Genomic DNA, 27828 nt, shown 5'->3' with positions numbered 1-27828 from the left:
CTCATCCACTCTTAACTTGGTTAGAGTGTGCAACGTTCACCCTGTCTACCCCTTTTCGCGCGTTTGGCGTGTCACCCTGCCTACTTTCCTGGGTGCTTGGTGGTTCTCTGCTCACTTACCCATCAAATTGTCATGGATTCTTTTCCCATCCTTTCTACACGCAATGTAGCAACGATCTCAATTAACTTCTGTAGGGCACCCTCAAGCTCTATTAGTACAAACCCATGGGATTCTAGATTGCATCCGACCTCGATGTCTTTCAGTCTATTCAAGGCTTCCAACAGCTCAATATTCTCTGACAGACCTCAAACTCTATTGGCCTGTTTCCTGCAGGGAGGCCTCAGGCTCTATTGGCTCTACCCCTTTAGGACAATGAATGGCATCATGCCTTTGATATATTCTAGCCTACTCAAGGCTTCCAATAACTCAATATTCTCTGGCAGACCTCAAGCTCTATTGGTCTGCTTCCCGTAGGGAGGCCTCAAGCTCTATTGACACTACCCTTTGGGATGATGGATGGCACCACGCCCATAACGTGTTTTAGCCCACTCAAAGCGGCAACTCAATACTTTCTATCAGACCTCAATCGCTATTGGTTTTCTTCCCATAGGGAGGCCTCAAGCTTTATTGGCACAACCCCATGGGATTATGTATGTTATTGCGCCCTCAAAGAGTTTCTGACTACTCAATCCTCCTTTCAAATACCGTAAGCATTATTTGTCTTTCTCCTTCATGAGTTGGGAGATGGCATCCTATCCTCAATTTTCAACCTATTCTCAAGGCTTCCAACTACTCCGTACCAGGGATTTTCATGCATGGACTGACTTACTCAAGTTCCACAATTTTATTTTCAAAATCAATTTTCTCTTTGGAGGCCTTAAATTCTATTGGCATGCCTTTCTTTTGAGTCATCCCTTTCCTTACATGCCTCCACATTGTTCTATTTTACAAAATTTTAAATTATCATTTTCCAACTCATAGTGTTCACGCCCACCGAACTCACGCACACTGTGCTATAATACCAACCATCACAGATCGCCAATTTAAACCCAATTAACAGACCGCACGACACTCGTCGAGGCTCACCCTCAACAGAGTCAACCAATAACACACATTCAATTCGGCTATCATGAACACTTCGAGAGGTTTTCGAAAGCCATTATACGCATGAAATATTAGTTCTAACAATAATGAATTCATGAAGACAAACGACCTTCGTACTCAACGACATGTGGAACTAGTTGTTATATTCAATCAATAAGACAACCACACAAGTCATCCTCCGAGTTATTCAACATCCAGTATAAAAACCCCTAACGAGGGCAAGTGAAGACATCTCTCGTCCCCATTTAACCGAGGTCACCCTGTCAACCCCTAACACATAACTTAATTATTTTATATTATTTTATTTTTGTCTTAACAATTTTGTTAAATGCCATCTTTTCCTATTCAGAAATTAGAAAAACGTCTTAAAAACTTAAATACTATTCACCATCATACTAGAATATTTATATTAGTTTTTAAAATAATTAATATGTTTTGAATTGTAATCATGAGATTATTACAAGTTAGCTATAAATGTTTTATGCTAGTCATGAAATACTTTTGAAATATTTAATATTTTTCATATTTATTAATTTAAGTATTCAATCAAATTATATAGGAGCATTTAAAAAAAAATTTTAAAAAAAACTCCTTTGAATATTACATAGATATAAATGTAACTTATTTCATACTTTATTTCTTTTTGCCTTAAAAATTTATTAATGGTCTATTCTATAAACTTAGATAAAATTGTATTATTTCTTTGTGCTTAAAAAACTAGGCTAAAAGGTACAAACTTTACTCAAGATTTGAAATAAAGACACCAAATTTTCCTGAATTCTAAATATTAGAAAAGGTTAATGGTTTTTTTTTTTTTTTTTTTCTGGCAAACTTCAAGAAAGGTATATGGAATTCTCATTCATAATTTTTATTATCTTTTCATCAAATTATTATCTTTTACCTTAAATTTTATTGTAGACCATCCTAAACTAAACATAATCTATTTCAAAAATTCCACTTTGCTTTGCAATTTTATTATACATCTTCTCTCTTTTGACTTTAGAAACTAAAAATAGAAACTAAACATAACCAAGTACAAAAACAAAAGTTTTTTCCATTATTTTGCACCAAATTATTTGCAATGTATGCATTTTAAATTTAAAACAATAGATGGAACTAATCTTGAAAATAACATTGCTATAAATACCATTCTTTAGTGAAACAATTTTATTATTTTTTTTTAAAAAAGTTTATTAGGCTACACAAAAGGAGGTAGCCTATCTCCTCATCCTATAATTAGAACACAAAACCTCCTACATACGGAGATTTTAAGTTCTAAAAGTTGAATTTTTCCTACCAAAAAAAAAACTAAAGAGCATCTATGAACAAAATCTAAGGCCTGAAACTAAAAAAAAAAAATGTGTTGGAGAAATTTAGATCCTAAATTTGATTTTGTATAGATTTGAAAAAAATTCAAGTTCATAGTTTACTTATTCAAATCTATACAAATTCAAATCTAAAACTAAAACCTCTCCAATTGTGAAAATAAAAACTAATAAGAAAGATCTCCATAGCAAAATTGTTCCCCTCCTAAAAACGAAGAAAAATGAAAAAAAAGGAAAAATCTAAGAGCTAGACTTCGGAATGAAGATGCAATCAAGTGGTTGATCAGACGGCCGAGGCCTGGGGAGCGGAAGAGAGCTGCACGCCGGATGGCTTCTCATTATCACTGCCCTTCTTGGGTGTCGACTTGTAGTAGATGGCATACAGTATGAGCTGCACCGCCCCAGACAGCGCTCCCAAACCGTTCCCAATCTGCATTGCAAACAATCAAATAGACCCATCAAGAAAAACGCCACCATTATTATAAGATTGAAATGAAACTGAAGAAATTATGATCATTATACCGTGATGTAAAGGTCGAATTTGATGAGGGCATAGGTGACCCAGATGACACCATTAAGGAAATTGGCCAGCGACAGATAAAACGGCATGTACTCCACGCTCTTTGTGGTGATGACTTTTTTCTGCAGGGTACATTCAAAAGAACATGAAAAAAATTTAAGAACTCATTTGAGTGAACGAAGAATTTGTATGGATATGTAAGCGTAAAGGAGAGGGTGGGGAGGGAGGGAGGTAGGCAGGTACCATGATGGCGAGAGGCGAAGTGTACATCATCACTCCAAAGACGACACAGAAAATTCCCACGAAGTTAGACCTGGCTGTGTGGGAATGGAATTTCAGCAGAGTCAGGGCAACGATGCCCGCCATGAATGCAATTTCCACGCACACCCAGAAGATCACCTTCATCTGAAATTTTATTTTTCGACCAAAATAATATATGTTAACCCCCAAAAAATAAAGACTGAACTTGATCGAGCGCAGAATATTGAAGACTGTTGACAAACGCCGATTTTGTTGTAATAGATGACATTTTGGTAGAATATGATTCGCGAAATCAAAATTTTCCTTTATGCATTTGTTGAGAAAAATCATCGTTCAGATATGAACAATTGACAAGCAGCGAGTGCGCGGCTAACGCGGAAATGCAATCCTCGTGATCCTAACTGCCTGGTGCCAGTGCGGATCGCAGAGATTCTCTTTCGCTCGCACATATTCGGTTAAGCAATATTTGAAACAAAAATTTGAGGAGGGATTTTAATTCGTGGTTTTAGAGCCAGTTAATAAATTAAGAGAGACTAATTATCATTAATTTAGGTATGATTATGATTAAAGCTATAGGCCTGTAATGTACCCGTCCTTTGTTGTTGGTGTAGATGAAGAAGATGGTGGTGTAGATGATCTCAATGGCGAGGCCGATGGCGTTGATGGTGACGACGAGGGTGCTGTGAGGGTGAACCAGCGGAAGACCGTAGAAGATCCAAAACAGACAGTTCAAGATGGTGGCAATGTATGGATACGGCTGAAACTCCTCCGTCGTCTTCTTCTTCAGAATCCTCCAGAATGTTGGACTGCATGCATACGCCAGAATTTTCACTGATTTAATCTGTTGTTTTTATTATTATTATTATTATTTTTTGGGGAAAAAAAAAAAGTTGTTTTGATATGCAGTCTTAGAAATTGATTCCCTAACCAGCTAGTTCAGAAATTAAGTAAAAAAATTATGAACTTATACGTTCATATAGATCCACGTTCAAAAACAAACTTTTATATACGTTCATATAGATCCACATTCAAAAACAAACTTTAATGCGTTTTTATATTTGTATATTCTCTATGAGATTATAATAGGAATTGAATTAAAGCACGAAAGTTGAAAGATCCTCAGAGAAAGAGAAATACGCTGGCGAGGCGAACAGGCAGAAGGAGATGACATTCCCTGCGAAACAAAAAATAAAAAATAAAAAACCAGAGTCGTTAATTAATTAGAACAAACATAACACATGGAAAAGAAAATCTTCGACTATTACTCGCTCATCGATCATAAATCGACCGAGTCACAAGTTAAATCTTCAATTATAACTCGTAACCAGAGCAAAATCGCATCTTGCTTCCAGAAACAGCGAGTTTTTCTCAATTTGCCGAAGAACAACAATCAACAACATCGATAAAACTCAACAGGCGTACTCGGAAACCACAATGGGGGGAGGAGAACTCACCGATGACTCCCACAATGGTCCTGGCGGTATCAGCACTCGTCATCTTGGAGATGGAAACGCAACAAGCTAGAAATCAACAAGCGAGAGAAGAACAGAAGATGTAGCAGAAGAGCGGATTAGCAGAGAGAGAGAGAGAGAGAGAGAGATGGAAGAGCAGAGTGGGTACGACAGTGATGAGAATGCGGTGAAGAACATGTGCTTATATAGAGGAGCAACCCCTAGAATTGGACTCATTCTAAAACTCAATCTCCTTCTTATCTTTTCCGCTTTTTCTTCGAAATTAAATTTCAGATGCAGATTGAATTCAATTTTACCTCATCTTCGAAAAACCAGCAACAAGAAAATAACAGATCAACCCAATCAAATTTCTCTAATCCAATTTTAGTTTGACACTGCGCTTTTTATCGGTTTCGTTTCGTTATGCTTCGTTTCGTTTCGTTTCGTTCAATTACTTTGGCTAATCTATAATAAATATATCTTATGTAGTTAAAAGAAATAGTATGTTGGTAATTGTAGGTTTCATTTTATATTGACTTATTTATTTTTATCAACCAAATAATTTTCTTTGTGATCGCAATAGCTAAAAAATAAATAAATAAAATATCGCATTCATTACTTTCAATGGGAATGTGATAGACGTCTCGTGGCTACTTTTAATGGACAATTCCAAATTCCTTTATTGACATGCGTCTTTTTAAATTCGAATAATCAAGCCCTTTCATTATGTTTTCTATCTCATTTAATAAAACCATTTCAAATAGTGGATCTTATTAAATTATGCTTGGCTATATCATATGAAATTCATTATATGAAATAATTTTACCAAATAAAAAGGTCTAATGAGAGGTTCATGTTGGTTCTCCCTAACTTTTTTTTTTGTTTTCCTTTTTTGACTAGTTTCCAAGTGGGTGCTTGGTTGGCAAGACAAATATTTTTATTGAGTGACATTTTTAGAAATTTCATTTCAAGAATATGATCATTATTCTTGATATATGTGTAGTTACTATATAAATAATAATTACACTAAAAATATGTAGTTAATTATGTGAATAATTTAAATTTTTTTTGATAGTTATAAGTTGAAAATTTTAATAGCACTTATAATTCATTAATTGAAATAATTAGGGGCAATATGGTCTCTAAATTTAACCAAAATAAGAATGTGCTTTCCGTATTTTTATATTTATTATTTTTAGGAGATCTTGGAAAATTGGGAATATAAAAAGTTTTGTTTAAATTTTATCAAAATTCTATATTTAATATTTTAAAGGGATAATTAGAAGTTAAGAAGATAATGAAAATTTTTAGAGATTTGTTTAAATCAAAAAAATAATAATAATTTTTAATCATTTATATATCCATAATTTGTCAATATTATAATATTAATTAATGAAGTGGATGTAGCTTTCCAACCAGCATCTTTTTCCTTCTAGAGTTTGTTTGCATCAAGTGTCAAGTGTTTTATGTGAAACTTATTTTTGACTATATTTTTCTTTTATATTAAATACTATTAAAAATAAAATTTGTTCTAATACAACTAAAAATTATGAAAAGATCAAATATTATTAATGCATAAAATTTAATTTTTTATATATTTTATTTGGTGTGTTGTTATTTTCCTTTCTTTTCTTTTTCTTTTTTTTCATGATAACCAAATGTTGTAATGTGAAACCGATCTTTCATATTTTTCTTTCTTTTGCCTAATGTTTTCCAACTTACAAACATGACCTTAGACCGGGTTCACAGCTTGAAAAAATTTAAAAGTAGAAAATAAAAATAATAAAAACATTTTATCTCAGTTGTTCATAGTGACCCACCTAGACGTTAGATCTATATTGTCTCTAAATAAAGATTACAGTAATATCAACGATATGGGGGAAAGAACCAATTACATTGTACCACATAGTGCATGATGCAGCTAGTGGGTAATGTAATGATGATGTCACTTGCCACATGTTAGGCATGTGAATTTTTTTCAAAAAAAATAAAGGAGAACATTGAAGTGGGCAACGTGTTACAATTTTGTGATGACAAATAGCACATTGTTAATCATCAAATGTGTATTTTTTTTGTGAATGGGTTGGATCACTGTCATGTTAGCAATCCAAGTGAGGTTAGGTGCACCAATCAGAAGGTGCCATGTGGCGCCCTCTTACGAGTCTAAGCACCATCATCATGACGCCATTCATGCCATATGACACTTCCCCGCTCCCCCTTTGACCTAGGTCAACCAATTGACTCATTCACCAATTCAACTGCTTTGACTTGATTTGATAGGTTGAATCATTTTTTTTTTCATTTTTCCCTTTTTTAATTTTATTTTAAGAAAAATTATATTTTTAATTCTTAATAAATTATTAAAAATTCATAAAAGATAGTAAAAATTATTTTAAAAATTTTATTAAAAAATATAAAAGGTTAAGGAAGCATTTTAGGGAGTTTTTAAGTAAAAAAAAAAAAAGGAAAATAAAATTTGATAAGATTCTTTAAAAATCTTTTAAAATTACAACCAAAAAAAACCCAAAAAAAGAGGAAAATTATGGGACCTCTCTTGCATATTTTTTTTATATTTTTTAGGTGTGTCTTGACTTATGGGATGACCACTGAATGTAGGTTCTACTTCTTGTTAAATTGTATAACTCTTCATCTTATTGCATGTGTTTGCTTGTGTTTGCATGAGCATCACCCCTCTAAGGAGGAACATAATAAACAGAGTTATGTAGTCCTTGATCATCTCCTAAGGATGAAGAATCTAGTAGAATCACTTTGAGCTTGCTCGATGGTAATTTTATTAGACTCTCTAACTTTAGTGTACTCTTGTCACATTTGACTTACATGCATGTTTGCATGTGTGACTGTATGCATGTTTGCTTGTAGTTATGTTTGCATGTGTGGTTGCTTAACTTGTTTGCTTCTATGTCTAATTTATCTTTGAATGTATTGGTGTGCTGTTTTGAAAAAATAAACTACATCTATAATGAACCTTCTTATGATCTTAGAGATTATGTCTTTTTTATGCCTTTGAGAAATTAGAGGTGAGGGTTTTTTTTTTTTTTTTTTATCTTGTGCAAGATCTCCCAATGTCTAAAAAGTGAGGTAAATAAGAAATTTAAAATAGGGAAAATAAAATAAACAACTAATTATCATGGGATCATTGGGGGTTGTGTCTTTTGCACGTCTTTGAGGATCTTGAGGTGAGGGTAGTTGTTCGTATTTTGTGGGGCTATCCAATATTTAAAGGTTCATTAATTGAACAAAATGGAAGAATTTTTGTAATTTGATTGGTTGTTTTTAAAGGTAATTTTAGGCTAATTGGGTACGATCCATTGGATGGGTATAAAGGGGTGTTAATACCTTCCCTTTGCATAAATATACTCTTGAATCTTATCTAATAATGCAGACCATTGACTGCTAGTTCCCTTGTACCTAGGTGTAGCTTAGAGACCAATGAACTGGTAGTATAGTAAATAGGTGTTCTAACCTCACCTAAAGTGAAATATGTTAGTGGCGACTCCAGTGGACTACATATCCACTCATTTCTCATCTATCTGCATGACCTTTTTTTATTTTATTTTGAGTTCAAAATTCGGTTGAGGCAATTTGGAGGTTCAACCCCCCCCCCCCCCTCTTTCAGGATTAGACCCTACAAGGCATTGCAACAACTTGGCGACTCCACTAGGGATGTTAGAAATTCGAGGTAGAGGTTAGCATTTGATTACCTTGGATTTTAACCAATAAAAGAATTGTATTTCTTCAATAATAATTGGTGTGCTTTCGTTGCTATTTAGTATGTGTTGTTAACACCTGAATTTGTCTAATATCAATTTAATTATAATTGGGACTGCTTAGGTTAGAAAAATAATTTAAGAGTAAATATACCAAACAAATTTTAAAAATATTTTTGTTGAAGCAAGTACAATTATTTTAAAAGTTAGAACTAATTCATAATTAAAGATTGTGCTTGTAAAATATTTTTATTGTGACTTGTGAGTATATTTTATGAAAACATAATAAAATTTATGCAAATAATGAGAATTTGAATAAAAAATTGTGATAGGTATATTAAGATGTTGTTAAAATTTTAAGATTAAGATTATTTTATTAAAGTATTTATGTATTGATGAGAGAGAGGGGGTGGGAGAGAGAGAGAGAGAGAGAGAGAGAGAGAGAGAGAGAGAGAGAGAGAGAGAGAGAGAGAGAGAGAGGGAATTGGAAATCAGGAGCATCCAACCAGCAAAAAGAGTGTTGTGCAAAGTATACACCAATGCGTAGTGGAAATACAAATTCAATCGGAACGAGCAATACAGTAATCAACGATGAACAATACAAAAACAATCAATCACAAAGAGAATAAAGGAAAATAGTAAAAACACACAACACAAGAATTTACGTAGTTCGGTAATATGCCTACGTCCACAAGAGTAAGTGGTTGAATTTTCATTATCAATCAAACAAGGGTTACAAAATAATGTTTATGCTAACCCTATGCATACAGAAGGCTTAGAAATTATCTAAAGTACTCCTGCAGTAATCCCCAGAGGAAAATCCTCTGAAATCCCTAATCTATTGATCTTTCCGATTCAAATCTCGTAAACAACGCTGAGCAATACCATCGATGGTTTCAGCACATCATCGACGGTTATCTCCTGAGAGCAAACCATTGACCCAACTGTCGACGGTTATCTCTTGAGAGCAAACCATTGACCCAACTGTCGACGGTTTCTTCCTGCAACTCATCTTCCTTGTTCTTGCTTCATGTTGCTTTCCCTAAGCATGTTTTCCACTCAATATGAGCCACATACTCTAATAATCTCCACCTTGAAAAATATTAACCCCTTAAGAGAAATACGAAAGCAAAACTCGTAACTCCACTTGGGACACTAGATTGGGACGCCTCCCATCTAGCACCTAGAGATGTTAATCAAGTCCAAGCAATGCTTAAACTTGTTCGTTATAGTAGGTTTTGTCAACAAATCAGCTGCATTCTCAGACATGTGAAATTTCATAAGTAATAGTTCACCAGTAACAACCAGTTCCCTAACCCTGTAAAACTGCACATCTGTGTTCTTTGTCCTTGCATGACACAGCTGGTTCTTCGCCAGATAGATGACACTCTTCCACCTTATTGAATACCTAGCTCCTTGACCAATCCTGTAAGCTATAACACTTCCTTAGCAGCCTCAGCCACTGCCATGTACTTTGATTTAGTAGTAGATAAAGCAAAGAATGACTACACCATAGACCTCCAAAAAATAGGTCCTCCCACAAGGGTGAATACGTACCCTGTGGCAGATCTCTTGTTATCCAAGTCCCCTGCATAATCAGCATCTACATAACCTACCATTGATGGATCACTCTGTTATCTGCTGAACATAATGTCATAGCCTGTTGTACCCCTCAAGTATCTGAGAATCCACTTGACTGCATCCCAATGTTACTGACCCAAATTCAAAAAAAACTTGCTCACCACTGATAGAGCGTGCAAGGTCCAATTTTGTACATACCATACCATACATCAAACACCCCCACGGCATTGGCACAAGGGATCTTTGACATGTCATGCACCTCATCATTTGTCTTTTGGAACAGGGCGATAGACAACCTAAAATGATTCGCTAGAGGTGCACTTATCATTTTAGCATTAGCCATGCTAAATTTCTTCAACACCTTCTCCGCATAACTGCACTAAAATAACCACAATCTCCCTGCAATTTTGTCCCCACAAATCTCCATCCCAAGAATCCTCTCAGTCGCACCCAAGTCTTTCATGTCAAATTCTTTACTCAACAGAGTTTTCAACTAATTTACCTAAGTCATATTCCTTGTAGCAATCTGCATGTCATCAATATAAAGCAATAGAAATATGATTGAACCATCCTCAAGTCTCCTCACATAGATGCAGTAATCATAGTCACACCTCCTATAGTCAATATGAATCATGTAGGAGTCAAACTGTTTGTACCGGTGCCCTAGAAACTACTTTAGCCCGTAAAGTGACTTATTCAGTTTGCAAACCAAGTGCTCCTACCTAGGTTGGCAAAACCCTTCTGGCCATGACATGTAAATCAACTCCTCCAAATCACTATGGAGAAATGTTGTCTTTACGTCCATCTGCTCCAGATGCTTGTCGTAATGCACCACCAATCCCAACACTACCCTAACGGAAGGGTGTCTAACCACAGGGGAGAAGATTTCATTATAATCAAATCTTTTCCTCTATGAGTATCCCTTTGCTACTAATTGAGCCTTAAACTTCTCCCTCTCTTTTTCTAAAACTGCTTCTTTATTCATGTACACCCACTTGCATCCTATTGCCCACTTCTCTACTAGATGTTCTACCAAATCCCACGTCTGGTTCTTATGCAGTGATTCCATCTCCTCTACCATAGCGGCCATCCAACTACTTTTCTCCTGGTTGTGCACTGCCTCCAAAAAAAGTAATAGAATTCCCACTACTAGTGATAAGTGCATAAGACACCAGATCATCAAAATAATACCTGGGCGGTGGCCTGATAGTGTATCCGAGTCTATCTTCGGCTATACTACAATGCTGCTGATCTCTTGAGCTAAAACTCCCTGCATCCTAACCACTGTCATCTCCACCTTAAGTCCTAAATCCACTTGCATCACACGCTTATCCCTGCTATTTTCTAGTACCTATTTCTCTTCTTCTTCCTAAGTATACTACAACATGGCTTTCTCATTGAAAATCACGTCTCTACTGATCACCACTTTGTTTGCCACCAGATTCTACAACTTAAACCCTTTCACCCCTTTCTGATATCCCATAAAAATGCACTGTTTAAACATCACCTCAAGATTTGATCACTCCTCCCTAGGAATGTGCACAAAAGCTAGACACCCAAATACTCTCAAACCAGAGTAGTCAACCTCGTTACCTATACACAATACTTGCATAAATCTAGCTTGCATGATTTGACCCCCTTCAAAAGATTTCTCTTATGAAGCTCTTTCATTCTACCCTCACCCGTATGCCCTAAGCGCATATGCCACAAGACAGTGCTATCCAACTTAGACTCAACAGTTGCAGCTCCACCTACAATAGTAGTACCTAGCAGTGTATAGATATTCCCTGGTACTTCCTACCCCTTCATCGTAGTCAGAATACCCTTACTCACCTTCCTTACCCCACTTTCAGACTTGTAAATAAACATGTTGCAATCTTATATGATAAGAGTACAATGAATCTAAGATCCAATAATCTATGGGACCATCTAAACCAGATAAAACTGAGCGCATATCAGCATCACTGCTCCCACAGTCTCCTTCTTCCACTACATTCGCTGTGTTTGATGAACCTTTTTTATTTTCAGCATTCCCTTTCTTCCTCTCTAGACAATTGAATTTTATGTGCCCATTCTTTTCGCACTTAAAACACCATACGTCCTTCCTCTTCCTGGAATTGGACCGAGCCTTATTGTTACTTGATTCACTCTTGAACTTGCTTCTCCCACGATCCTAACTACCTTTCACCACAAGTCCTTCACCTTGAGAATTTTCATCGCTGGTCTTCTTCCTCTTATGGAAACTCAGCAAGGCACTCGTGATATCCTCCAACTCCAAAATTTCTTTCCCCCATGTCAGGGTCGTAACCGAATTCTCACACATAGGAGACGTAGGTTGGTAATTCGGCAGCATCAACACCTCGTCCTCTTCATTGAACTTCACATCAACCCGCTTCACATCAGTAATGATTTGATTAAATACATTGATGTGTTGATTAAGATCTGAACCCTTTGTCATCTTAAGCCAATATAGTTTTTGCTTAAGATACAACTTGTTCGTCAATGACTTGGGCATATACTCTCCAGTTTTAGCTAAACTGCTGCCAGTGATTCCTCGTCCATAATGTGATATATCACATGATTGGTTCGACAAAGCTTAATAGTAGCCATAGCCTTCGCTTCCAACTCCTTCCAACTCATATCGTCCATGCCTTCTAGTTGTTTTCCGTATAGTTCCTTCGCCATACCTTGTAGCGCCAACAAGCTCTTGACCTTCCTTTACCAAAGTTTGAAATTTCTCGTTCCATCGAACTTAACAACATCAAACTTTGCAAAAGAAATCCCATTCATTGAAACCAATTGTTCTGATACCAATTTTTTATGCAAAGTATACACCAATGCACAGCAAAAACACAAATCAAATCAGAACGAGCAATGCAGCAATCAATGATGAAAAATACGAAAACAATCAATCACAAAGAGAATAAAGGAAAGCATTAAAAACACACGACATAAGAATTTACGTGATTTGGCAATGTTCCTATGTCCACGGGAGCAAGCGGTTGAACTTTGACTATCAATCAAACAAAGGTTAAAAAATAATGTTTATAAGCTAACCTGTTAGCTTTATTCCCAAGAGGGGGGTGAATTGGGTGTTTAAAAATTTCTCCCCTAGGTTCAACTAGTTCAGCAATAGTATATTCACAACCTAAGGTCAGTGTACCCAACTGCACTGATAAGTATAGTATGTGGAATTTAAATCATGTGCATCATTCATACAATAACATACACGTGCGGTAAATATAAAGTGCAAAAATATAAATAGACACACGATATGTTATCAGCGTTCGGCCAACTGTGCCTACGTCCCCGCTTCTAGCTCGCAAGCCGGAGGATTCCACTAATGTTCACTTAACGGGTGGAGCGGCACCTAATACAACAAGGTTAATTAGCACAGTGCAGACCTCAACCTTTACAAACTCTTTTTCTGGGGCGAAGAAGACCCTAGGTCAAATTCATAGGGCTGACCCCAACCTTTACACAATCTTTACTGGGCTGGATTACCACCCCCTCAAGTCATGCCTGAAAAAACAACAATATGTTCACTCAATTGGTATAGTGATTATGCTTTCATGTAAAGCAGATATGTACCCAATACGCGCAATCACATACACATCAACAATGTAAGTCATGTAAGCTCAGTGATACATATAGTTGTGCTAACAACACTCAATATGGTATAATCAATGATATGCTCAAGTGTGTTCAAAACAAGCAGTATCTTGGAATCTAAGCAAAGCACAGTTCGGTAACAAATTAATATTCAAAAGATATGAATATGATAATCAAACTAGTTCAAAAAGATTTTCCTTAATGAAATAAGCACAATATTAGTTTGAAAATGTTTTTCTTATTTGAAAAATCTTTGCATAACAAAAAACCAAACTATTGGACACTTGCAATAATAATGGAAATATCTTAAACTTGCTAGTTTATCCCAACACAAGATTTATAATATTGAAATCTATGAGATAAAACTAAGCCAAATTCCCCAAAAATAATATCACAATCAACCAATCAAATGGGAGTAATATCACTATCTAATAAACACAAGACAGCTCAATAAACTCTCACAATATCAAGATATATCAAGAGAATAAATATTTGAGAGTATTTTGGGCAAAATGGGATTTCGAGATAGAGAGGATTTTCACTAATTATTTTGTCTAATCTCACACTAATCCTCACAAATGAACTTATATTTATTGGCAAGGGTAAAATTATAACCATTTGGGACTTGTTGGGAATTATTAGAAAAGATTCAATATGTTTAAACACACTTAACCCAACTTAACTCAATTTTTACCACAGTTAAAATAATTTTAACCCACGAGATTCAAGTGGCTGAACCGTGGTTCGATCGCCCGAATAGACACATCTTTAAAAGATATTGAAATAAGTTCGATCGCCCGTGTCATGCTTCGGTGGCCCAAATCAAAGTCAGTAGCCTTTGTTCGTAACTTCGGGTGCCAGGTCATAGGGTTGGTCACCCGAACTCATGCGTTCAGTCGCTCAGGGCTCTTTTTGAACTAAATCGCTCGGTAGCCCAAGTTGGTGGAATGTCCCTTTCGAAGGGTTCGGGCACCCGTGGAAGGTACGCATAAAATAGTTCAGTCGCCCGAGAGCCCAAGTCAACTATTGACTTTTCAACAGTTCGAGCACCCGAGGAGTTTTGATCTCTTGGGGTTCGGTCACCCATGCTCTCTCGAATTCCTTAGAAATATTCAATTTAAGCACATTTTTAACACTTTTGTATTTTGTATGATATATGTGAAAGTGTTGGGACCTAGAGTCATACTAGGGTCTTATTGAGGCCATTTTGAGATAGTCCCAAAAATTTGGCGTCGACCAACCGAAGGATGCCCTAAGGTCATTCCATCCCTATGGTCATTCTACGGTCATTTTTGAGCTTACAAAACCTACATGCATGACATGCAAAGATTATTATAGACCAATATAAATTATTACAGACCCAAATAATATAAATTACAATAATAAATAATCTTCAGGGTCTTCAGACTTTATTTTGTGTGCCATCAATTGATTTGTAATATGAACCTGCAAACAAACTTGGAAAGCATTAAATACGAAGAGTATTTGTTATTATCAAAACAGGGCATGACCCATAGGGTCAACATAACCCTATACGTATAGAAGGCTTAAAAATTATCTAAAGTAGTCACGTAGTAATCCCAGAGGAAAATCCTCTGAAATCTCCAATTTATTGATCTTCTCGATTCAAATCCTGTAAAAAGCTCCGAACAATACCGTCGACGGTTTCTTCCTCCAAATCAACTTATTCCCGCTTCACCTTGCTTTCCTTGAGCATGTTTTCCACTCAATATGACCAACATACTCCAACAAAGAGAATCATGAGAGAGAAAAGAAAGAGTAAGAGACATTATTAAATTGTTTATTTTTTTACCCAATAATAAACATCCAAAAAGTTGCATGCAAGTGGCGAATAATTTTGGGCAGTGGTAGCTGGTGAGAAAGGGACGCAACTCAGTTCCACCCCCAACAAGGCAACAATAATACCTTCACATTTCATAGATCACAAGAAACCATTTTCATGCCTTGGCCTCTGCCTCTTCCCCCTTCAATTCCTATCCTTATAAAGTTGCAATTCAAATTTGTATCTCTCAACAAAATTATGAGAATATATATTTACCTTTTTTAACACTAAAAAGCAAAAACAAGAATTTTTCTTGGGCCTTTAAAAACTTTACGAACCCTACTTAAAGTTTGACCGAAAAAAATTAAAAATTGGGCTTAATATTGGGTAAAAATTAGGCTTAAAATAATGTTTATATGTTAACCCTATGCGTTTAGAAATTATCTATAGTACTCATGTAGTAATCCCTAGAGGAAAATCCTCTGAAATCCCCAATCTACTAATCTTCTTTATTCAAATCTCGTAAACAACACTGCGAACAATACCGTCGACGATTTCTTCTTACAACTCAGCTTCCTTGTTCTCACTTCACCTTGCTTTCCCTGAGAATGTTTTCAACTCAATATGAGCATGAGAGAGAAAAGAATGAGTAAGAGGCATTATTAAATTGTTTGTGATATGCCCATAATAATCTAGCTAATGAAGGCAAGTCAACACCAATCTCGCACTTTCTCCGGGTTTGACATTCTGACGAGTGATTAGCTCCGACCCAATAAAGAGGAGGAGAGATCCACGCCAGCGCCCTTAATAACAGAGTAATAGGTACACACATTTATTGCTGGAGAGCGATTCACGCCTCCGTACAATAAATGCGAGCCAATCGGCGGTCAACTCGAGCCCCTATAAGAAGGGATTTGGAGAAAAGGCAAAGGTAAGTCATTCAACACAATTAAACTGTTGCATTCAACCTCTCTAAAAGTATTCCTCTTACTTAGGCATCGGAGTGACCCCCCTGGAGTACACCCCGGGTCCTCCAAGCCTTTATTTTCTTCCTCTTTCAGGTCAACGGGAGTCGAAGGAGCATCCCAGCTATTTTTATCCCGCAACAGTTGGTGCCATTTGCGGGAACCTACTTTTAGGAGGCGATACAATCTTGCTCTCGACTTTCAACATTCCAGCAATGCCGACCTCATGCAATTCTACCTCTGTCCCTGCTACAAAAGAACCATCCCAATCCATCCAATCCACACCTGCAGAGCCATTAGGTGTCAGTAGGGAAGAGTTCCTCACTTTCCAGAAGGAAATGAAGGACATGCTCAACCAACTCTTACAACAAAAGAGTCAAGAAGGGCACGTCCTCCCCCAACCGCAAGAGAATCCTAGCGCAGACAAGCAAGCTAACAAACCAGTGGAGAAAACCCAACCCAACAAGAAGGTAGAAGATGCAAATAGTGCGGACGTCAACCAACAAAGATCCATAGAGCTTGAAGAAAGAATCAAAAAGATAGATCATATATAGAAGATGATGAAAGAGGGCAGAACCAAACCCTACTATGGGGAAGCACCTCTTAGGTCATCGGAGCCCCTATTCAATAAAGAAATCATGGAGGCTCCATTGCCAAGTAGATTCAAGATGCCAACTTTTGACAGGTACGAAGGCTTATCTGACCAATTGATCACCTAGATAATTTTAAAATGTTGATGCAATTGCAAGGAGCTCCAGACGCAATCATGTGTCGGGCTTTTGCAACCACCCTTAAGGGTACTGCCAGAGATTGGTACGGCACATTGCGACCCGGATCCATCGATTTCTTCTCAGACATGGAACAACTCTTCACCGGCCACTTCCTTAGTAGCAGGAGAGTTGCTAAAACAACTGGCCATCTCATGAGTATGGTGCAAGGAGAGTAGGAGACTCTAAAAGATTTTATGCATCGCTTCAACATGGCAACTCTAGAGATTCGCAACTTAGACATAGGGGTGGCATTAGCAGCCCTGACAACGGCTCTCTAGCCTAGAAGCTTCTTATACTCGCTGGGGAAAAAGTCACCAGTAGATATGGGGGAATTGATGATCCGAGCGCAGAAGTACATCAATCTGGAGGAGATGATGGATATGAGAGGAAGTCACCTGGAGTGGAAAAGGAAAGACAATAGCAGGGAAAGAGGAACTCCCTATAGATCGGAAAAAAGACACGAGACTAGTGCGCTACAAGTGGATCAGAAGATGAGAAGACAGCACAACAAGTTCTCCACCTACACACCCCTAAATGTACCGCACTCAAAGTTACTGATGCAGATCAAAAAGAAGGACTACATCTCATGGCCTGAACCTATGCGAACGCCTTTACATAAGCGGGACATGTCCATAGGGATCACGGCCATGACACAGAAGAATGCATTCAATTGAAGAAAGAAATCGAAGTCCTAATAAGAAGGGGACATCTTTCAAAGTTTATAAGGAAAGAAAATCCACAAAGGGAACCACTCGAGCAGAGAAGGCATGGCACAAAAGAGAAGGAAGAGCAGGTTATTGGGGAAATTGCGGTGATCTTCGGAGGATCCGCTAGTGGAGGAGATAGCAGGAGTGCACGCAAAAGATATGCTAAACAGGTGCTGACGATGGAGAAGGGGGAAACCAGTAACAAACGAAATAGAAAAGATGACGTCATAATCTTTGACAACGGAGATGAAGAAAGAGTGCAGCACCACATGATGACGCTCTAGTGCTCTCCCTACTTGTAGCCAATTACATGGTCAGACGCATATTGATAGACAATGGTAGCTCGGCCAACATCATGTTCTGGTTCTTCCTGGTGGGAATGAAGATCGGCAAGGAACGACTCAAGCAGGTCTCAACCCCCTTGGTAGGATTCGGGGGAGACACTGTTCACCCCTTGGATACAATCACGTTACTAGTGACAATAGGGACAACCCCGCAGCAAGTAACGACATTGATAGAATTCCTGGTGGTCGACAGACCTTTGGTATACAATGTCATCTTAGGTTGCCCTTTCCTTAACGCAGTTTAGGCTGTAGCATCAATGTACCATCTTAAAAAAAAATTCCCTACACCACAAGGGATAGGGTTTGCAAAAGGAGATCAGGTCGCTGCTCGGAGTTGCTATGTAATGGCCCTGAAAGGGAAGATAGAGGCTAGGGAAGCTTTAACGGTGGAAGATCTAGAAGTAAGGGGAGAGTATCCTCAGATTAGTACAGTAGATGAAGATATCAAGCACATACCACTGAAGGGCCACCAGGAGAGGAGTATACAGATCGGGAATCACTTTCCTGAAACCTTGAAAGCGGTGCTGACCGAACTGTTGAACGAATTCACTGATTTGTTCGCATGGTCAGCTGCAGACATGCCCGGCATCGACCCTGCAGTCATAGAGCATAGGCTGCAGGTCGATCCCAACCATAGACCTGTGAAGCAGAAAAAGAGGAGCTTTGCAATGGAACGAATCAGAGTAATCGATGAAGAAGTGACAAAGCTGGTACAAGCCAACTTCGTCAGGGAGGTAGACTACCCAGAGTGCTTGAGTAATGTGGTTCTAGTAAGAAAGTCAAATGAAAAATGGCGCACTTGCATAGACTTCACTGATTTGAATAAGGCGTGCCCAAAAGACAGCTTCCCTCTTCCCCGAATCGACCAGCTGGTGGATTCACCTCAGGGCACGAGCTCCTCAGCTTCATGGATGCCTACTCGGGATACAACCAAATCCCCATGAGTCGAGCAGACGAAGAAAAAACATCTTTCATCACCGAAAGGGGTCTGTACTGTTATCGCGTGATGCCCTTCGGGCTAAAAAATGCAGGAGCCACATAGCAGAGATTGGTGAACAGGATTTTTAAGGACCAGCTCGGAAAAACAATGGAGGCATACGTGGATGACATGCTGGTGAAAAGCTTGGTAGCGGGGCAACATTGCAAAGACTTGAGGGAAACATTCGAACTCCTTCGACAGTACCACATGAAGCCGAACCCATCAAAGTGTGTGTTGAGTTTTTCTGCAGGAAAATTCCCGGGCTTTATGGTGACTCGTAGAGGTATAGAAGCAAACCCAAATAAAATAAGAGCACTGCTGGAGATGGAGGCCCCACGGACAAAAAAGGAGATCCAAGTTTTGACAGGGAGGACAGCCTCCCTCAATAGGTTTGTCTCCTGCTCAGGGGACAAAGGCTTACCTTTCTTCAAAGCACTACGGAAGAAGGGAGGATTCGAATGGGGCGAGGAGCAGGCCAAAGCCTTCGAACTGCTCAAGCAATACCTTGAATCCCCTCCTCTTTTAATGAAAACAAAAAATAGGGAAGATCTCTACCTGTATATAGCATCCACAGAAAGTGCCGTCAGCTCTGTCCTGGTTCGGGAAGAAGGCAGGAAGCATCAACCTATTTATTACACTAGCAAGGTGCTCAGTGGAGCCGAAAAGAACTACTGCAAGACGAAAAAAGCTGCGTTCTCCATCGTATATGCAGCGTGAAAATTGAGGCCCTACTTTCAGGCCCATAAGGTGATTGTGTTAACAAACCTACCGATGAGACAAATTCTACAGTGACTGGAGAGTTCGGGAAGGATGACGAAATGGTCAATCGAGTTAAGTGAGTTCGACATACAATATCAACCAAGGCTCACTGTCAATGCCCGGGTGCTCGCTGATTTCATAGCAGAAAGGTTCTCCGACTCGTCCACTAAGCAAGACGTATAAACACTACACGTTGATGGGTCATCTAACGCTACTGGAGGGGGAGCTGGATTCATCCTTTTAGCCCCAGATGGCAGTGAAACACTTTTCGCACTGAAGCTTGAGTTCACAGCAACCAACAACAACGCAGAGTATGAAGCTTTGCTAGCAGGCTTGCGCTTGGCAGAAGTACTAGGGGTGGCACAGATCAAAGTGTTGAGTGATTCTCAGCTGGTAGTAGAGCAGTTGAAAGGAGAATTTGAAGCTAGGGATCCAAGAATGAAGAAATATCTCGTTAAGGCTCAAGAATACGAGAAAGCATTTGTTCGGTTCGATATAGAACACGTACCAAGGGCAGAAAACAAAAAGGGCGACGCACTCTCGAAATTGGCCTCAGCAACCGGTGCGGAATGGAAAGACGCTATTTATCTGGAGCGAATAGGGAAACCCTCATACCAGGAAGATGATGTTAACTTAGTAGAGCTCGAAATCAATAAGAATGATTGGAGGGCGCCTTTGTTCCTATTTCTCCAGGACGGATCCTTACCAGAAGACAACAAGGAAGCTTGGAGAGTGAGAAGGAAAGCAGCAAGGTATACGCTGATAGGTCGGGAGCTGTACAGACAATCTCTAACACTGCCCTACCTTCGTTGTCTAAACGATGAAGAAGGGACATATGTACTAAGAGAAATCCACGAAGGAGTGTGTGGAAACCATCTTTCCAGTAGGGCCCTAGCCCACAAAGTCATGCGGCATGGTTTTTATTGGCCTACAATGAAGAAAGATGCGGTTGAGCTCGTCAAGAAATGCGACAAATGTCAACGATGTGCAGCTGTACCACACGTACCCTCTAATCTACTCTCCCCTTTAACTAGTCCCTGCCCCTTCGCACAGTGGGGAATAGACATCCTTGGACCTCTACCGCAAGCGACAGGTCAAAGAAAGTTTTTATTAGTAGCAATAGATTATTTCACTAAGTGGGTAGAGGCTGAACCTCTAGCCACCATAACAGAGCGGAACATTACACGCTTCGTCTGGACATCAATGGTTTGCCGTTACGGCATCCCCTGGGCGATAGTTACAGACCACGGGAGGCAGTTCGACAACGACAGCTTCAAAAATTTCTGTTCGGACCTCTCTATTAAGCTCCTCTTCGCATCAGTGGCACACCCCCAGAGCAATGGATAGGTAGAGAACATGAATCGGACAATACTGCACAGACTGAAGATACGACTCGAGTCCATGCAGGGTAGATGGGTAGAGGAACTCCGTTCCCTTATATGGGTGTACCACACCACCAAGAGAGCAGCAACAAGGGAAACCCCTTTCATGCTTGTCTTTGGTGCAGAGGCGGTCATCCCAGCAGAGGTAGAGATACCCTCTTGGCGAAGGCAATACTTCAACGAGTAGACCAACAACGAGGAACTCAGGTCAAAAATAGATCTGCTGGAAGAGAGACAGGATCAAGCGAGTTTAAGAGTTGCAGCGTACCAGCAGAGGGTAGAAAAGTACTACAACAATCGCGTCAAAGTACGGAATTTCCAGTCAGGAGACTTGGTACTGAGGAAAAGGCGAAACAACCTGTCTGAGTCAGGGTGACACAAGTTAAAGCCCAACTACGAGGGCCCATACAGGGTCACAACAGAGATAAAACCAGGGACATACAAGTTGGAAGATGTAGAGGGGAAAGAAATTAAGAACACATGGAACTCGGATATGTTGAAAAAGTACTATTCATACAAAGTGCTTTTTACGTTGCAATAATAAAAGTACCAGTTACAATAGCTGTACTATATCAATAAAGTTTGAAAAATTCATATTACAAGTTCGGTTCCTACAGACTAGTTGGCTTTACTCCCCTCTCCAACCTCCTCCCCTTCCTCATCCTCCTCCAGTTCTTCCACAGATTCAGGACTCTCGTTGCCATAACCATGAGAGCTCACATCGTCGAGCGGAAGCTCAGGATGTTTGGTCTTGACTTGATCCCGGCACCTCCTGAATCCCACCCGATATGCTCTGGAGGTATCAATGACGAACTGGTTGGAGTCCTTGTACTCCTTTACTGCAGTTCGGCAAGCTGTAGCAGCAGCAGCAGCTTCTCAGGCAAGTAGTTCCTCCCTACGAAGGCGCTCGACCTTAGCTTGCAGAGCCTGCTCACGGACCTCGGCTTCACGCAGTTCGTTCTGAGCAACAACATATTTTTCCCGGGCATCGAGGGTCTGCTGATACATCTCGGCAACCTTCTCCTCTTGGGCTAGAGCCATCGTTGCCAGCTGTGGAAGAATACAAAGTATGGAACACAGTTAACAAGACTATGTATAAGATGAGAAGAATAAAGCCAATTAAAGAATAGATACCTGGTATGAGGTGTGGCGGATCTTCGCGAAGAGAGCGTTAGGAAGAGTACACTGGGCTTGCACAAAGTCCTCAGCATGCACCGCCCGACGGAGAGCAGATGCAAAACGGGTCGGCTCATGAAAAATCGCTTCAGTAAGAGGCTGAGGGATCGGAGGAAGAGCAGTGTTGATCTCTTCTTGATGGATACCTGAGTCACCTGTAGCGGGTGCATCCCTTTGGGAAGATTCCCCCTCGATTTCCCTTCTCTTCTTCCTACTCCTGCTCACCCTTTGCTTTCTGGCCTCCCCCATGAGAGATTCATATTTGCCAAAGTCCATATCTGCAAGGGTAGAAAGAAAAAGAGTTAGCACTAACAATAGAGATAATGTATGAATACATACATATAGAAATTAGAGGCGAAGAGAGATTTGAAGAAACGGGGCTAATCCCCCACTGAACAAGGACGCGCTCTTGGAGCAGCTCCTCATGAGGGACAATACCCTACTCGCCAAAGGTTGGAAGCTCTTTCAGGATGGCTTGCTCGTCTGGTGAAAGCCTTGGAAGAAGGTGGCGCACCCGAACTACAAAGGAAAAGGGATGAAAGGAAAAAGTTGAGTCAGCGGATAACCTAGTGGTAATCCTACAGAAGAAGGAGGAGAAGGGAGAGACCATGTTACCATCAAGAGGAGAAGACCAGACCAAAGAGCCCTTGTAGTTCAACTCCCCCGAAGCAAAGAAATAATGAGACTTCCAATTATGTATGGAAGAGTTGCCCGGTGAAAAGAGTTTATAGCCTGGTAGAGAGTTGAAATAGTACAACTCCTTCTTTATAGAAAGTGTTCACATCTGGAAACAACTCTTGAAAAGAGGAACTGTTGGCTGGTGGCCGAGGCGGAGCAGAAGGACGGCAAAACAAGTGAGCGAGAGATAGGAATTCGGAACAAGTTGGGAAGGCACTATCCGGTAGAAACGTAATACACTAGAGACAAAGGGGGAAAAAGTAAGCTTGAGACCCAAATCTAAATAATTCGTATAGAGGCAGAGCTCTCCGAAACCTAGTTCAAGGACAAACTCGAAAGTAAAGGGTAACCTAACAGTAATACCCTGGGGTACAGCAAAGAAGTAACGAACATTCTGTAGGTTGGAAGGGGTAAGACCACAACAGGCATTTCTCACAGTAGTAAGAACCCTCATAGGCTGTGAAGAAGACTCCATGAGGGGAAACAAAGCGTGAATAAGACAATACCTCACCAACGGATCAAACGAGCAAGCACCCAACAAAAACAAAGAAGAAAAAGATGCCCAAGCAGATCAAAATAGTAAAATTCTGCACACAAACAGTAAGGTCGTCTTACAAAAAAAAAAATCAAACACACAAAGTTAACGCAAAAACAGCTAAGAACATGAAGAACAACAAAACAAACACATAGAAGGGAGGGGGAGCATACCTAACGGCAGATGGGAGAACCGGTGGACTGAAGAAGAGAAAAGAACGAAGGAGCCCTCTACTCGGAAGAAATGTGCAGAATGAAGGAGTCTCCTAGTCTTTATAAAGAGAGGAGGGCACGAATCCCTGAGGCTGGAATCTCCAAATCTCTCGTCTCCAAAAAAGGATTGCGTCTCGAGGGGAAAAAGGACGCAGAAAATCCCATTACCGATAGGAGATCTCTGATATAGGTATAGCGCGACTTCCCGAGGACAAACAGCGCCTCAAAAAGACTACATCACTTCGGACACGACGTTAGACAGGGGACCATAAATGAGAACGTTCCATCCGACACGTTTCCCAAGGTAGGGTGCATTTAAAATATGCATTTATCACTTTTGCAGGAAAAGAAGGATGCGATGACGCCTCAGGAAAATGACTAGACACCTAGTAAAGGAGCAGGACTCACTAAGCATGACACACTTGGGACTGAGGCGATTCTACCAAGCCTGGCTCCAAAAACGGCCCAGCAAATGAGCACGTCTCATCAGGCTTATAGGCCAAATTGGCGAGCACGACTCGTAAGGCCAAAATAGCCCAGCAGATGAGCACGACTCATTAGGTTTATAGACTCAAACGATGAGCACGACTCGTAAGGCCACAACGGCCCAGCAAATGAGCATGACTCATAAGGCTAAAGGGCCAAACGGGCGAACACGACTCGTAAGGCCAAAACAGCCCAGCGGATGAGCACGACTCATCAGGCTTATAGACTCAAATGATGAGCACAACTCGTAAGGCTAGAATAGCCCAGCAAATGAGCACGACTCATAAGGCTAAAGGGCCAAACTGGCGAGCACGACTCGTAAGGCCAAAACAACCCAACAGATGAGCACGACTCATCAGGCTTTTAGACTCAAACGACGAGCATAACTCGTAAGGCCAAAACAGCCGACCAGGTCGGATAGCTCGGCCAATTTCCCTCCATGGGACAGATCGGGCAAATTCCCTTCGTGAAGCAGGGCAGCTCAGCCAATCTCCCTCTAGGGGGTTCGACCAAATCTCCTTCATAAAGCAGGTCAAACAGGTCGGTATATCTACTCTCATGTTGTAGGTCGGACAACTCGGCCGAATTCCCTCCATGGGTCAAATCGAAAAAATTCTCTTCAAAGGGCTAGGACGAAGCAGCTCGGCAGAAACAGTTCGGCCCGAACAACTCTTTAAAGAGCTCAGATGAAGCAGCTCGGCACAAACAGTTCGGCCGAACAGCTCGGCAAAAATAGCTCGGTCTGAGCAACTCTTGAAAAGCTCAAACTAAAAACTTTGCACAAACAACTTGGCCCGAGTAACTCTTCAAAGAGCTCGGACGAGATAGCTCAGCATAAGAAGCTCGGTAAAAACACCTCAGCAAAAGCCGAGCTGCTCAGCAAAATAGCTCGACCCCAAACAGCTCGGCCGGACAGCTCGGCAAAAACAGCTCGGCCCGAGCAACTCTCGAAAAGCTTAGAAAAAAAGCTTTGCACAAACAGCTCGACCCGAGCAACTCTTCAAAGGGCTAGGACGAAGTAGCTTGGCACAAACAGTTCGGCCCGAACAACTCTTCAAAGAGCTTGGACGAAGCAGCTCGGCACCAACAGTTCGGCCGGACAACTCGGAAAAAATAGCTCGGCCCGTGCAACTCTCAAAAAGCTCAGACTAAAAGCTTTGCACAAACAACTCGGTCCGAGTAACTCTTCAAAGAGCTCGGACAAGATAGCTCGGCATAAGGAGCTCGGTAAAAACACCTTGGCAAGAGCAGCTCAGCACGAGCAACTCTGCAAAACAGCTCGGCCTTAAATAGCTTGGCAAGATATCTCAACAAAAAAGTTTGGCTAACAGCTTGGCACGAATAGCTAGCACGAGCAGCTCGACACGAGCAGCTCGGCAAAACAGTTCGGTACGAACTACTCAACTATTCTGCCAAAAAAAAAAAAATAGAGCAAGCAAGAGAGAGAAACACGATGAAGCATTAAATCCTCTAAGGGAAAAGATGCAGACAAAACCATTATTCAAAATTCTATCCAGAAATTTGAAACAAAGGGGGGGACAACTGATATGCCCATAATAATCTAGCTAATGAAGGCAGGTCAACACCAATCTCGCACTTTCTCTGGGTTTGACATTCTGATGAGTGATTAGCTCCGACCCAATAAAGAAGAGGAGAGATCACACCAACGCCCTTAATAACAGAGTAATAGGTACACACATTTATTGCTGGAGAGCGATTCATGCCTCCGTACAATAAATGCGAGCCAACCGGCGGTCAACTCGAGCCCCTATAAGAAGGGATTTTGAGAAAAGGCAAAGGTAAGTCATTCAACACAATTATACTGTTGCATTCAACCTCTCTAAAAGTATTCCTCTTACTTAGGCATCGGAGTGACCCCCCCGGAGTACACCCCGGGTCCTCCAAGCCTTTATTTTCTTCCTCTTTCAGGTCAACGGGAGTCGAAGGAGCATCCCAGCTATTTTTACCCCGCAACAGTTTATTTATTTATTGATGAGAGAGAGGGAGAGAGTCTAAGGGGCCACTATAGTAAAATCCACAATATTGGTAAAGGATTCCAGGTAAAGAGAGAGAGAGAGAGAGAGAGAGAGAGAGAGAGAGAGAGAGAGAGAGAGAGGGAAAAAGAATAAAATAAAAGAGAAAAAGAAGTAAAATGACTCATGCCGTGGGGAATATTAATATGTGAGATGATAATAAAAGATAATAAATGAATATGGATAGGGTTGCTACGTGGAATCTAGTTGTAAATTTATAATTGTAAATATTTGAGATGATTTATTTAGCAAATTGAGCATTTATTAATAACAAGATTCTTTTTTTTTTTTCCATTTTCATTAGAATTTTAAAGCCATAATTTCAAACAATCTAGTTAAAATTTAGTTTGACATTATGCTTTTTCATCGGCTTCATTTCATTATGTTATGATCCGTTCAATTACTTTGGCTAATCTATAATAGATATATCTTATGTAGTTAAACTAAATAGTATGTTGGTAATTGTAGGTTTCATTATATATATATATATATATTTGTCAACCAAATAATTTTCTTTGTGATAGCAATAGCCAAAAACAAAAAAAAAATTACAGTCATTATTTTGAATTAAATGGGCTACTGTTATCTTTATTGACTTAAGCCTAAGAAAAAGTTAGGTCCTCTAGGATGGCCAATTAAAATAATAGATCCTACTAAATTATACGTGGATCATATCATATGATTTTCATTGCATGAAGTATTTTTATCGATTAAGATGGTCGAAATTTTTTTCCCTACCGACTAGGTTCCAAGGGGGTGTTTGGTTGGCATGCCAAATATTTTTACTCGGTGTTATTTTTAGAAATTTCATTTCAAAAAATAAAAATACTTGGTTTATGAAATATATTTTTATTGGATCCCTGTTATTGAATTTTAAAAAATGGACCCACAATTTCTACGATCAATGTTTTATTAAACATTATATTCATGCATGTAATTTTCAAGAATATGATCAAGTATTTTATTTGGGAAAAAAAACTCATTTTTTTACTAGATTAAAAATTATGAAAAATCAAATGTCAATGATGCGTAAAATTTAATTTTTGTCAACATATCAGTTGCATTCTCAAACGTGTGAAATTTCTTAAGTAATAGTTCACCAAAAGCAACCAGTTCCCTAATCCTATGAAACTGCACATCTGTGTGCCTTGTCCTAGCATGACACAGCTGGTTCTTCACCAAATAGATGACACTCTTCCACCTTATTGAATACCTAGGTCTTTGACCAATCCTGTAAGCTATAATGCTTCCTTAGCAGCCTCAACCACTGCCATGTACTTTGATTTAGTAGAAGATAAAGCAAAGAATGACTACACCATAGACCTCCAAAAAAATAGGTCCTCCCACAAGGTTGAATACGTACCCTGTGGTTATTCACCCTTGTGGTAGACCTCTTGTCATCCAAGTCCCCTGCATAATCAGCATCTACATAACCTA

General features: G+C 39.6%; 1 protein-coding gene across 1 annotated transcript; it reads right to left on the bottom strand.

Moving 5' to 3' along the window:
* Positions 1-2256: 2256 nt before the first annotated feature.
* LOC131168641 (bidirectional sugar transporter SWEET6b-like) lies at positions 2257-4839 on the bottom strand. Its single transcript, XM_058128237.1, has 6 exons — positions 4665-4839; positions 4348-4384; positions 3800-4016; positions 3193-3354; positions 2952-3071; positions 2257-2859 (listed from the first exon to the last, which is right to left on the bottom strand). Exons 1-6 carry the CDS (start codon positions 4705-4707, stop codon positions 2713-2715), a joined length of 726 nt encoding a protein of 241 aa, XP_057984220.1. The 5' UTR covers positions 4708-4839; the 3' UTR covers positions 2257-2712.
* Between the last annotated feature and the right edge of the window lie 22989 nt (positions 4840-27828).

The sequence above is a fragment of the Malania oleifera genome, chromosome 11 (assembly GCF_029873635.1).
Source record: "Malania oleifera isolate guangnan ecotype guangnan chromosome 11, ASM2987363v1, whole genome shotgun sequence".
NCBI classification, from domain to species: domain Eukaryota; kingdom Viridiplantae; phylum Streptophyta; class Magnoliopsida; order Santalales; family Ximeniaceae; genus Malania; species Malania oleifera.
The sequence above is the reverse complement of the archived record's forward strand: the minus strand, read 5'-3'. Positions and strand labels throughout refer to the sequence as shown.